Source organism: Phacochoerus africanus, chromosome 11 (genome assembly GCF_016906955.1).
Source record: "Phacochoerus africanus isolate WHEZ1 chromosome 11, ROS_Pafr_v1, whole genome shotgun sequence".
NCBI classification, from domain to species: Eukaryota; Metazoa; Chordata; class Mammalia; order Artiodactyla; family Suidae; genus Phacochoerus; species Phacochoerus africanus.
Genome location: NC_062554.1, coordinates 52,643,597 through 52,658,065, shown reverse-complemented (window position 1 = coordinate 52,658,065; position 14,469 = coordinate 52,643,597). Strand labels below are relative to the sequence as shown.

At 37.3% G+C, this 14,469-nt stretch overlaps 1 protein-coding gene across 3 annotated transcripts in view; it reads left to right on the top strand.

The window, feature by feature from the left end:
* CDON (cell adhesion associated, oncogene regulated) overlaps positions 1–14,469 on the top strand; it is a 98,866-nt gene that overhangs the window by 80,895 nt on the left and 3,502 nt on the right. For all 3 annotated transcript variants that reach the window (XM_047752823.1, XM_047752825.1, XM_047752824.1), the window contains exon 19: positions 13,453–13,727. In XM_047752823.1, the coding sequence (XP_047608779.1) occupies positions 13,453–13,727 (275 nt within the window). The remainder of the gene's footprint in view (positions 1–13,452; positions 13,728–14,469) is intronic.

The window sequence follows — 14,469 nt, the reverse complement described above, 5'->3', positions numbered from 1 at the left end:
TTCCCAGACTAGGGGTCAAATTGGAGCTTTAGCTGCTGGCCTACATACCAACGTGGGATCTGAACCATGTCTGTGACCTACAGCAAGTGAGATCCTTAGCCCACTGAGCAAGGCCAGGGATCAAACCCGCATCCTAATGGATACTAGTTGGATTTATTACCTCTGAGCCATGACAGAAACTCTCGGGTTCAAGGGATGTTGCTGCTGCTAGTCCTGGGACCATGCTTTGAGAACCACTGTCATAATTTGGTTGGAGAAATAAAATGCAAGTCGAAAGTGGCGGGGTATAAAACTGGAAAACCAGACTGAGTTTATAGTAGTTTATTTAATCAACATTTATTGAGTGCCTGCCATGTACTAGGTACTGACCCAAGTTCTCCCTCCAGAGAACCTGCAGTTAATAGTATTTTATAGACAGAGCTTAAAGTATAATGAGTTGAGTTTGAAGCATATTGAATCTCATAGTTTTCTATTTAAGGAATTTAAAAAAATCGTATTGTTTCTGTAAAACAAAATATAGGAGGGATGTGAGATTTATGTTAATCAGAAAGAGGGGATATGTTGAGAAACACTGGGCTTAGTGTGGTTCTTTTGAGGATTTTTGAGAAAGGGAGTCATCTGTGCAGTGATGTGTTTAGGCTGGTTGGTAGTAATCAGTACCATGGGTGGGATTGGAAGAGGAGACCAGTGTGACTACTTGTGTAATGAAGGCCTTTGCCTTCGTGCAAGGAATGAGGGGAGCAAGAAAGAGATGAGTGAGACTTCAGAGTTGTTGGAATCTTTAGAACTTGGCCATTGACTGATAAGGATCTAGAAAAGAAGGAAGGTTCAGAATGAATAAGAAGTTTCAAACATGAGTGACTTGGTAGTTTTCATGATGATAATCCTAGAAATAAGAAACTTCATAAAATGATATATTGAGGAAAGATGATGAATTTAGTTTGGGCCTTTTAGAGTTTCAAGCGCCAGTTAGATATCTAAGTCAAGAAGACAGATGAAAATGCTGGTCTTGTTTTCAGGGGATAGATTGGGACAATGATCTATATATTTCAGAGTCATTTGTATCAAAGTGATAGAACTTAAAAATGGGTGAGGAGTTCCAATTGTGGCTCAGCAGATTAAGAACCTAACTCAGTCTCTGTGAGGATGTGGGCTCAATCCCTGGCCTTGCTCTGTGGGTTGCCACCAGCTACAGTGTATGTAGCAGAGGTGGCCTGGATCTGGAGCTGCCATGGCTGTGGTGTAGGCCTCAGCTGCAGTGCTCGATCCCTGGCCAGGGAACTTTATATACTGCAGGTATAGCCGTAAAAAGGAAAAAAGTGTGGGGGGATCAACAAGGGGGGGAATAGCCTTGGCAGATTGATTGTTTTTATATATTTAATTTTTAAGGTATTTATTCGCTTTATTTCTTAAGTGTTTAAAGTGATTAGATATTCTTTTTATAATCCTCTTTTATTATTTTTTGCTTACTGCCTTGATCTTTAAAGAGATGAGAAAAGGGATATGATAAAATCAGGAGAGAGAAAAGGAAAGAAGATTCATCCATTTATTTATCTATTCAGCAGATATTTGTTGAAGGTCTTAGTGGGCCAAGCACCACCCTGGGTTCTGAGGATACAGTGACCAAAACAAAACAGTAAGCAAAATAAGCATTGTCCCTGCCTTCACTGAGCTTATAGTTTGGTGGGGAGAGATACCTTTTTATTTTATTTTTATTTTATTTTATTTTTTTTTTAATTTTTATTTTTTTTTGCCATTTTTTGGGCCGCTCCTACGGCATATGGAGGTTCCCAGGCTAGGGGTTGAATCGCAGCTATAACCTCCAGCCTACGCCAGAGCCACAGCAATGACAGATCCGAGCCACATCTGCAACCTACACCACAGCTCATGGCAACGCCAGCTCCTTAACCCACTGAGCAAGGCCAGGGATCGAACCTGCAACCTCATGGTTCCTAGTCGGATTCGTTAACCACTGCGCCACGACGGGAACTCCAGAGATACCTTTTTAAAAATCATATTCATATAGATCAGTGAAACAAAATAGAAAGCCCAGAAATAAACCCACACACCTATGGTGAATTAATCTACAACAAAGGAGGTGAGAATATACAATAGAAAAAAGACAGTCTCTTCAAGAAGTGGTGCTGGGAACCTGGACAGCTACATGCAAAAGAATGAAATTAGAACACTTTCTGATACCATGCACAAAAATAAACTCAAAATGTATTAAAGACCTAAATGTAAGGCCAGACACTATAAAACTCTTAGAGGAAAACCAAAAACTCTTTGACATAAGTCGTAGCAATATCTTTTTGGATCCACTGCCTAGAATAATGAGCATAAAAACAAAAATAAACAAATGTGACCTAATTAAACTTAAAAGTTTTGCACAGCAAAGGAAACCATAAGAAAAAAAAAAAAAAAAAAGACAACCCATGGAATGGGAGAAAATCTTTGCAAATAAAGCGACCAATAAGGGATTAATCTCCAAAATATATGAGCATCTCATACAGCTTTATATGAGAAAAACAAAAAACCCAGTCAAAAACTAGTCAGAAGATCTAAATAGACATTTCTACAAAGAAGACAGATGGCTGAAAAGCACATGAAAAGATGCTCAACCTCACTAATTATTAGAGAAATGCAAATCAAAACTACAGTGAGGTACCACCTCACATCAGTCAGAATGGCCATCATCAAAAAGTCTACAAACAAATGCTGGAAAGAGTGTGGAAAAAAGGGAATCCTCCTATACTGTTGGTGGAAATGTAAATTTGTGCAACCACTATGGAGAACAATGTGGAGATTCCTTAAAAAACTAAAAATAGAACTATGGTATGATCAAACAGTTCCACTCCTGGAGAAAATCATAATTTGAAAACATGTCTCAATTTCTTGGGTTAGAACATGATGGAAGATCATATGAAAAAAAGAATGTGTATATATATATGTGTGTGTGTGTGACTGGGTCACTTCGCTGCACAGCAGGAATTGAAGGAACATTATAAATCAACTACACTTAAAAAAAAATTTTTTTTTAAAGAAAAGATATGGGCACCCCAGTGTTCGTTGCAGCACTATTTAGACACCAGTAGTACCTCATCAAACTCAACTTGACCCAGGGCAGCTCTGTTGCTCCACAGATGCCCAGGAACTGACAAGGCCTTTCCATGTGGAACCTTCCCTGCACTGTATCTTGCCACTCCAGATTGTCTCTTCTCTGCCTTCTTGGGTTGAAACTGGAATGTATTTCTTAGAGTGGGCTTTTAAGCAGCAAGTCATTGCCAACCTTAGGCCCCTTTTATCATTTCTCTCTTTTAGTAATAACTGGAGAGAAAACTTTGCCTTTGTTATCTAGGCTGGCATATTGATGTAAAAATTTGAGGACAGGTAAGAGGGGAGCATGCACTCTGCACCCATGTTTTTTTTGGTTCTAGGGCTTTTGTGGCATTTGTAGAGGACTGCCTGCCTCACTGTGTTCAGTCCATTTGAACCCTTTTCAGATTGAAGAATAGCTTGTAATGTCTAAGTGTGAGCAGCTGGAAAGGAGCATCTTAATGTGGCTTTTCAGGGAGCCGGTTCTCTACATGAAAGACTCAACTGAGAAGTCCTATTCATGGGCATTTTAAGAGTTAAACAGATTTTAATCAAATAAATCTAAAGCTTTCTACCCTTCTCCTCTCCTCAATTCAAAAAGCAGTAGTGCAGTTCTGGATATGTAATCAAATGGGGTTTGTCAGTTGCTTGGCTAGTTTAATGGGAAGGGATTGACATTAAACCTGGTCTTTTTACCATTGGTCTTGATAATTTGTAAAAGAGCAGAGAGGACACTGATGAAATTCACAGACGAACAAACTGAGAAGTCCCATCAGGAAGGAACAAAAAATTAACTTTAAGTGTCCTAGAGAGATTGGAAATGGGCAGGAAGTAGCTAAGTAAAAATCAGCTTGGAAAAATGTATATAATCCATCTGGGAAAAAAAGTATGAGCTATGCATGGCCGATAGTCAAGAGGAGAAATAAAGCTATTGGGAATAGTGCTTTAGAAAACATAGATGTTATAAATGACCTCCAAGTTTTTATATAATGATCACCTTATAAGTCTCTGTGTTACTGGGTTCGGGCTGCTCTTTCACCAACTTGAAACCTTCCACTGATGTCAGATATACTCAGATAAAAATAGTAAGTAGAGATGACTATGAAAACATTTCACTGTAGTAGCAGCTCTTTCAGGACTAGGGTTTGGTCTACCCAAGTCATTTTGTTAAATATGAAAACAACTTGTCTGGAACACCTAAACTCATCCTCCAGCAGGTTAATTTGTTATGATTCAACCCACCTCCTATCCCTGAATACTTAGCTATTCAGAACTAGGCATAAAACCAACGGGAAGAAACACACAAAGCCTAAGAGGTGGATTCTCTCCTATCTGTGGTAATCCGCCCGATTCCCTAAGGGGAAAAAAAATTCAAAAGCACTGTCTCATTTCTTTAATTGATCAGTACCTTCCTTTTTGAGGAAGTTACATATCTCCTGCTTTTGAGATGGGAGACTGAAACCTGTTGCCAGGGAGTCAAGTGGGAGTTAAGTGGTTGGTCTTCTCTTTGTAAGATTGTGTGTGTGCATGTGAGCTTGCCATATTCTGTAATGTACTCGGTCATTTACAGTCACCCAAAATGTACTATCGCCTATTGTGGGACAGTCACCAACAATCTAATTCCCAAAAGGAAACTCCCAGTGCAAGGCTCAGGTCACTGCAGCATCCACCTAAGAATGGAGGATGGACATGACCCTGGAAGAATGTCATCAGGGTTCTGTTGCATAGTAACTGAGGACCTCCTGAAAATAAAGGCTAGGTCAGCCACATGACAGGGCACAGTGGTGAAAGGAAACAGCAGAGATGAGCTGAATATGAAAACAAACCATCACCAAGATAAAACTGTTTCAGAAGAAACTCAGGAAACATATTCACGAAGATAAGCATCACACATGCAAAAGATTCATGGATGGTTAGTCCCTGCCCTCCACGGATAATCAAAAGTGGAAAGTTAAGGCAAAATGTATATAATTATCTAATCAGAGTAATTCTGTCCATAATCGTACTTAACAAATATTCAACTATGTAATCAGAAATAGGATACTTCTCTGTAAAGTATATCAGAAGTGCTATGTAGTTTTACTGGAGTGTCCAAAATATATTTGGTCAAGTACTAACTCAATATATTCTTCCAAGAACAATCCTGTGCTGCTATTTTAATCTATTTCCTAGTTTGTGCTATTCAGATTGTTGGCGAAAGGATATTTTATTTGTATGACACTGTAATACTCATTTTCCTATTCTATAGCTTGGTCATATAGGCCTCTCCTGTTTACTAAAGAATATCAGCACTAAATTAACAGGTCCCAGATTACCTCAATTCTTGCAAAACAGCAGAGATTTTTGTATGTGGCAGACTACACAGAGTTCTATTTCATCAATGTTTTCAAGTTTAAAATTAGAAAAAGTCATTTCATTGTGCAAGAGACAAAACAGTGAAAACTTTCACTCCACCCTTAATCCAATAATAAATGCAATTTACTCAGAATTTCCAACATTACCTTTGTTGCTACTCTTCTCTTTCTGTATTTCCTCCCTTTGCTGATATTCATTTTCCTTCACTTTGAAAAACTTGTAGTATAAGTCTGAAGGTGACAAATTCTCTCAGTTTTTGGTCTGAAAATTTCTTCAGTTCATTATCCTTTTGGAAGGATATTTATTACTGTTTATTAAATTCCAGGCTGGTGGTTACTTTCTTTTTGTGCTTTAACGGTGTCCCATTGTTTTATTGCTTCTGTTGTCTGGGTTGAGAAATCATCTGTACAATTGTTCACTTTCAAGGTAATAATGTCTTCTGATTCTGACTGCTTTTATGGCTTTCACTTTGTATTTTTGCTTCCAGGAGTTTAATTATTCATGTTTGAAAGTGTAATTTTCTTTGTATTTATTCTGCTTGGAGTTCATAGAACTTCTTAAATCTACAGCTTGAGCTTTCATCAGTTTTAGAAAATTTTTAGCCTTTTTCTCTCCAGATAAAGCTTCTGTCCCATCCTCTCTTTTCTCTCCCTCAGAGAAACTCCAACTATACAGACATACCAGCATGGGTTCAGTAGAGGGTTCAGTCCTGGACCGTTGCAATAGATTGAATATTGCAGTAAAGCATGTCACATGAATTTTTTGATTTTTATGTCTAAAAATGTACATACCTTAATTAAAAATCCTTTTTGTATAAAAAATGCTAAACACTACCTGAGACTTCAGTGAATTGTAATACTTTTGTTGGTGGAGAGGTCCTGCCTGGATGTCGATGGCTGCTGACACATCAGGGTGGTGGTTGAAGGTTGGGGAGACTGTCAACTTCTTAAAATAAGACAACAATGTTTGGGGTACCTCAAAACAATTACAGTCCAGTGACTGATCACAAATCACCAAAACCAATATAATAATAATGAAAAAGTTGGAAATATTTCAAGAGTTAGCAAAAATGTGTCTCAGAGACACAAAGTGAGCAAACACTATGGGAAAAAAGGTGCCAGTCAACTTGCTTGATGTAAGGTTCTCATATCCTTAATCTGTAAAAAACACATTATCTACAAAGTATAATAAAGCAAAGCATAATAAAATGAGGTGTGCCTGCACATATTTTTGAACTTTTCTCTGTACCTTTCTCTATGTCTCTTAAGCTTCTTTCTGTATTTTCCATCCTTTCATGTCTGCGCTTTAGTCTGAATACTGTGCAGAAACATACTTCATGTTCAGTAAACCTCTGGTCATCTAGAGTCAGTTTGCTCTTAATCCCATATATTGAGTTCTCCATTTCAGTTATTCTACTTTTTAGTTTAAAAATTTCAGGTTAATTGTTATTATTAGATTCTGGGTCTCTGATAAAATTCTCTATCTTGTCACCTATTTTCTTGAGTATATTCATCCAGTTCTTTTAAAGTCTTTGTCTCCTAACTCGGTACCTACATCACTTATTTTTCTCTGTTCTGTCTCCTGAAATGTTTTATTAAATTTTGGACACTGCATTTAAAAACTCATAGAGGCTCTGGAAGGTATTTTCTTCCCCCAGAAAGGATATACTTTTGCTTTTGGCAGGTGGTTAGGGAAGGGGCAGATCATTTTAACCCAATTAGGGATTGAGTTTATTTAATGATGAGTTTCAGTCTTTTTAAAAACCTTGTCTATCCCTTCAAGGGGCTCAATTAAAAGTCTGGGGTGTTTATGGGGCCTTTTCTCTTTGGCAGGCTCTGAACTCCAATTTCTGTCCTCCCAGCCCCAGGAAACAGCCAGAAGTTCTGCTCAGCTTCTTAGCTGTCACTTCCTGCTCGAGTCTCAGTGTTTCATCCTACACTGAATTGGGATGTAGGAGCATCCTACACTTGCCTCATAAGGGAAAATGGTGCTGAAACTCACATTTACCTTCTTTCTAGAATCTCAGCCACTTAAGTGCTGGGGTATCTCTCTGATGACTTTGACAGATTTAAACTGAAATTTCTGCATCTTTTTGAGTTGTTCTTGGCAGGAGAGTTATTCTGATATAAATTCATCAGTCATAACCGGAAGCCAGGAATTTAAGAATTTTTTCCAACAAATCATGGTAGCCATATAGATTCCCCACACCAGAGATATTTCTGGTTTTTTGAAATTAGAATCCTTCTTGCGCTCTAATTCATGATTGTGATCTAATGTAATTTCCTGGATTATAAGGCACTTGAGTCTGAAATAGCACAGACACTACACACTGGAATGTTGGATGTGTCCTGTTCTCATCGGCCGCACATCCATAATCCATCTCAAGGCTGAGTGCTCGCAGTGTCTTTTATATCTTCTTAAATTATAATTACCACATGATATTGTAACCATTTGTTTACTTGTTCCTCTCTGCCAGACTGAGATTTGGAACCTATTGCAGTTACCTTTATATTTTCAGTGTCTACCACACTGTCTGACAATTAGAAGGTACTCAGCAAATACTTTTAGAATAAAGTGTTCTTCTAGGCAAGGTTATTTACCTAGATAGATAATACCCATTAAATTCTCACTAGTAGCAATTTGAATTCAAAAAGATTTTCCCCTTGACCTTACCCTACATTTTGGGCCAGTACTCTTTTTAGAGTCTGTGGACCCCATGAATTGAATACATCCAGGGGGATTTTCTAGTTCCTTGGGTATTAAGACAGAGAAGAGACTAATATCAAGACATTGATAACATGGACATTTTTACCATGGCTGTCAGGAGATTTGTGTTCACTCTTGTCAGCATCCCAGAAAAAAATTTTAAATTCAGAGTTGAATAAAGTGTACAATAGAGAAAATAAGGAATGCCATGCTCTCCTTGAGTCATGATCTGTCCAGCCCAGGGCTTTGATTTTAAATCCAACAAATTTCCTTCCATACCAGCACTTTCTCCACTCTTTATTGGCTTTACTCGCATGGGAACACTTAGGTTTTCTTTGAATCAAGTATATATTTTTTGCTATATTATTAAAAGTTAAAATTACTGTCATATTAGAAATGCTGCAGTCAAATTATTCTGTGCAGATGAATACCTGACAGATATACTGTGCTTTTGTGCCAGATGATTGGTATCTGAATTCTGCTAAATGTGTAGGAATGTATTTCTCTGTGGGAAATTAAAGTTAGACTTTGATTTAGTGTCAGATGTCTTAACTCTCTTTCAGGGTCCAATCCTTATGCTTAGTGTTTGGTATTTCTAATAACTTGAACCAACAGAGATGCTGGTAACAGTTGCATGGACTTCCTTTTACTGATTTTCTTATGCTCTAGAAACATACCATTCTGTGTTAAAAGGGTGAGGAGTTCCCTGGTGGCTCAGTGCTATGGCTCTGGTTACTACTGTGGCACATGTTTGATCCCTGGCCTTGGAACTTATGCATACCATGGGTGTGGCCAACAAAAAAAGGGTGGAAGTCCAAGAAAATTACAGGCCAATATCTTTGATGAATATAGACGCGGAATTTCTCAACAAAATATTAGGAAACCGAATCAAACAACACATAAAAAAGATCATGTGCCACAGTCAATTCAGATTCATCCCAGCATCACAAGGATGGCCCAGTGGATGCAAATCAGTCACTGCGATATACCATATCAACAAAAGAAAAGACAAAAACCACATGATGCAGAAAAAGCATTCATGATAAAAATTCTTACCAGAGTGAGTATAGAGGGACCATATATCAACAAAATAAAAGTTATTTATGACAAACTCATAACCAACATAATCCTCAACAGTGAAAAGCTGAGAGCCTTCCTGCTAAAATCTGGAAGAAAGACAAGGGTGCCCATTTTCACCATTTCTACTCAACATAGTATTGGAAGTCCTCCACAGCAGTCAGGCAAGAAATAAATAAAAGGTATCCAAATTGGAAGAGAAGAGATAATATTGTCATTATGTGCAGATGACATGATACTATATATAGAAAACACTAGATTCCATACAAAAACTTCTAGAATGATGGATAAATGAATTTAGCAGGGTAACAGGATACAAGATTAATATACAGAAATCTGTTATATTTATTTACAGTAACAATGAAATATCAGAAAGGAAAAGTAAAAAAAAAAAAAAATCCCTTTTAAAATTACATCAACAAAAATAAAATTCGTAGGAATAAACCTGACCAAAGAGGTGAAAGATTTATATGCTGAGAACTATAAAACATTGATAAGGTAAACTGAAGATGATTCAAGGAAATGGAAAGATATCCCATGCTGTTAGATTGGAAGTATTAATACTGTTAAAATGACCATACTACCCAAAGCAGTCTACACATTTAATGCAATTCCTATCAAATTACCCTTGATATTTTTCACAGAACTAGAACAAATAATCCTAAAATGTATATGGGACCATAAAAGACCCAGAATTGCCAAGTGATCCTGAAGAAAAAGAACAAAGCAGGAGGCATAACCCTCCCAAACTTCAGAAAACACTACAAAGCTACAACAATCAAAAAAAGCATGGTATTGTTTACAAAGCAGATGTGGATCAATGGATGGGAATAGAGAGTCCAGAAATAAGCCCTATGGTCAATTAATCTTTGACAAGGAGCAAGAATATACAAGAGAAAAAACAATCTTTTCAGCAAATAGTATTGGGAAAGTTTGATAGCCACTAGTGAAGCTATAATATACCCTCACACCATACACAAAAATAAACTCTAAATGGCTTAACGTCTTATATATAAGATGTGTCACTATAAAACTTCTAGAAGAGAACATAGACAAAACATTCTCTGACATAAATTATACCAAATTTTTTTAGATCAATCTCCCAAGGCAACAGAAATAAAAGCAAAAATAAACAAGTGGGACCTAATTAAACTTATAAGCTTTTGTGCAGCAAAGGAAGCCTTAAGCAAAATGAAAAAACCCACAGACTGGGAGAAAATGTTTGCAAACAATGTGAATGACAAGGGCTTCATTTCCCAGATAGAAAGACAGCTTATATAGCTCAATAACAACAACAAAACCCAATTAAAATATAAGCAGAAGACCTAAATAGACCTTTCTTCAAAGAAGACGTACTGATGGCCAGTAGGCAAATGAAGAGATGCTCACCATCACTAATTATTAAAGAAATGCATATCAGAAGTACAATGAAGCACCACCCACACCAGTCAGAGTGGCCATCATTAAAAAGTCTACAAATAAACAAATGCTAGAGACGGTGTGGAGAAAAGGGAGCCCTCCTGCACTGCTGGTGAGAATGTAAATTGGTGCAGCTACTATGGAAAACAGCATGGAGGTTCCTCAAAAAATTAAAACTAGAGTTACTATATGATCCAGCAGTCCCACCGCTGAACATATGTCTGGACAGAACTCTAACTTGAAAAGATACATGCACCCAAGTATTCATAGTAGAACTGTTTACAAAAGCCAAGGCATGAAAGCATCCACTGACAGATGAATGGATAAAGAAAGTGTAATATATATACACAATGGAATACTATTCAGCCATAGAAAAGAATGGAATAGTGTCATTTGCAGTAACATGGATGCAAAGGTTAGATATTACCTTACTAAGTGAAGTCAGAAAGAGAAAGACAGATACCATATGATATTACTTATATGTGGAATCTAAAATAGGACACAACTGAACTTATCTACAAAACAGAAACAGACTCAAAGACATAGAAAACAAACCTATGGTTACCAAATGAGAAAGGAGATAGGGGAGGGGTAAGTTAAGAACTTGGAGTTAGCAGATACAAACTACTATATATAAAATAGAGTCCTATATTCAATATCCTATAATAAGCCATAATAGAAAAGAATATGAAAAAAGAATATGACACACACATATATATATATATAACTGAGTCACTTTTCTGTACACCAGAAACTAACACAACATTGTAAATAAACTGCATTTCAAAAGTGTGGAAGTCCAAAGGATTCTTATCTTTATTCCCTAACATGTCTAGCTCCAGCATACTACTAGTCCTTCCTATACGTTTCCTACCTAACATGCCCAGATAAAAGCCAAATGAAACGCTTTCTCCAAACTTTTCTCACTCCTAGTTTTACAAATTAAAAAAATATTTTTATTTTGTATATAAATACTAATGAAATTCCAGCTTCTGTTAATGATAGAATAGCTTGATCATCCACAGGTAATAATGATGAAATCTGGACAGTTTTAAAGTATTGGGGAGTAACCAGAAGCAAGCATAAACTGAATAAATCTAATCTTGAAAGGCAATAGGTGACATTTGTTAATGGATTTTTCATGAGGGCATTCTCCAGTCTTGAGGCAAGAACAAAACCTGAACATGTCAGAGGATGGAGTTTGAGGCAAACAGAATACCCAAGAATCAGAGAGGTAAATCCAGTTAAAAAAAAAAAAAATTACATGTGAAGAAATAAGAAAATGTGATACTTCCTCAAGGAGGGGAAAGATCAATAGAAATAGACCATGAGAGGACCCAGAAGTCACATTTATCAGACAATGTTAAAGCAGCTGTCACAAGTTTGCTCAAGGACTTGAAGGAAGATATACATACAGTGAATTCACATGGGGAGTTTTCATCTGAGAAATAGAAACTATAAAAAGAGATCAAATGGAAATTCCAAAGCTTAAAAGTATAAATAACTAGAGTGGAAAATTTACTGGTTGGGCTTAACATCAGATTGGAGACAACAGAAAAGGGTCAATGAACTAGAAGATTAGTAGAAATTAATTCAAGTTGGTGGTTGCTGAGCGGGAAGGTGTGGGATGGACTGGGAATCTGGGATTAATAGATGCAAACTATTGCCTTTGGAATGGATAAGCAATGAGATCCTGCTGTATAGCACTGGGAACTATATCTAGTCACTTGTTATGGAGCATGATGGAAGATAATGTGAGAAAAAGGATGTATATATGTATGTGTGACTGGGTCACTTTACTGTACAGTAGAAGGTTAATAGAACACTGTAAACCAGCTATAATGAAAAAATAAAAATCATTTGAAAAAAAGAAGAAATTATCCAAGCTGAGGAACAGGAAGAAAAAAAAATAGAGAAAACACATATCTGGATGAGGGCAGGAAATAAAAGAAGGGCAGAATTGAAGTGAATGTCAGTACTAATAAATTCCAGCAATTAATCCTGGAAAGAAAAGATAAAAAAATAAACAAAACCTATGTTTTGAATGCCTAATTCTTGTAGTGTGTCTTCCAAGAGTGACAGGGGCCGTATCTGATTTCAAAACAGTGTGGGGTTTTATTATTTGGCTTTCATAAGGTTATTTCTCTCATATAGCCATAAGTTTTTTAGTTTTCTGTCCTCTTCCTCTCTTTTTCTCCCTCATTACTTCCAGTGTGAAAGGCCTTTTCCTTCTGTGTGCTATATTCAAGAGCTAGTTAGTTATGAAATGGGAGATAACTTTTGACACTGGACTAAGGCACAGGAAGCATGGGATAGGTCATCATACATGGGTCCATTCTTAAGTGGTTTGCCTTTTGATGCATTCTCCTGTTGTATTTAACTGTACTTTTTGAGATCTTGATATTTCAAATCGTAGTGAATCATTGAGTAATTTTTAAGCACCAGTTTTTCTTAACAATCTGTGAGTACAGGAGTTCCAGTAGTGGCTCAGTGGTAACGAACCTGACTTGTATCCATGAGGACATGGGTTCAATCCCTGGCCTTGCTCAGTGGGTTAGGGATCTGGCGTTGCTGTGAGCTGCAGTGTAGGTCTCAGAAATGGCTCAGATCCCTCATTGCTGTGGCTGTGGCATAGGCTGGCAGCAGCAGCTCTGATTTGACCGCCTAGCCTGGAAACTTCCATATACCACAGGTGTGGCTCTAAAAAGCAAAAAAAAAAAAAAAAAAAGCCAACAACCAAATGATTTTTCAAAATGAGTGTTGGACACAATTCTGTTTCTTTTGATTTACACTTTGTAGGTGTTTCACCAAAACCAACAGCACATTCAGCAGCAGCCCCCTTCCTGTGGTCCCAGTGGTAGCACCTTATCCTCAAGATGGTTTGGAAATGAAGGCCCTCAGTCACATGAAGATGGCTATGTGTCTGGCTTCCACCGTCCCTGACTGTGGTCAGTCACCTGAGGAGAGCATCCAACGTGACGTGGCACCAAGGCCTGCTCAGCATGTTTGCTGTCAAGACAACAGAATTGAGATCAACTCTGATTGTGTGGAAGATACAGCAGAGTTCAACAGAGGTATAGCAAGACATTATAAATCTTAAGTTTCTAGATAGTCTTCAGTTAACTAAGAACTATATCAGGAAAGATGGTGCTTTCAGAGTATTCTTTCTGTGGTCAGCTTACATATTTCTTAGATATTGGGCAGGGGGTATTGGATACTTCAAAAAGAATTGACCACATAAAGGATTCTTTGAAATTCTGTTACATTCTTCATCTCAGGCTGTTAATCTCATTACATTTTGAAAATCAAATGGGCTTTTTTTTTTCATTTTTTTAAAGTTTTATTGAAGTATAGTTGATTTACAATGTTGTGATCATTTCTACTGTACAAGAAAATAATTCAATTATACATGTACACACATCCATTCTCTTTCAGATTCTTTTACCCCATAGATTATCACAGAACACTGGGTAGAGTTCCCTGCACTATAATAGCAAGTCCCTGTTGTCCAGTCATTCCATGCACCACAGAGTGCATATGCTGATCTCATACCTCCAGTCTGTCCCTCCCTCCCTTCCACCTACCCTCTTTGGTAACCATAAGTTTGTTTTCAAAGCCTGTGAGTCTGTTTCAGTTCTGCAAATAAGTTCATTCGTGTCCTTTTTTTAGATTCCACATATAAGTAATATCATAATAGGATGTTTGTCTTTGACAGTCTAACTTCACTTAGTATGAGAATCTCTTGGACCTGGACCAAACAGGCTTTGATTCAGTTTGTACCTGAACAGTAGACTTGCTGGAAGGATACATTTCGTG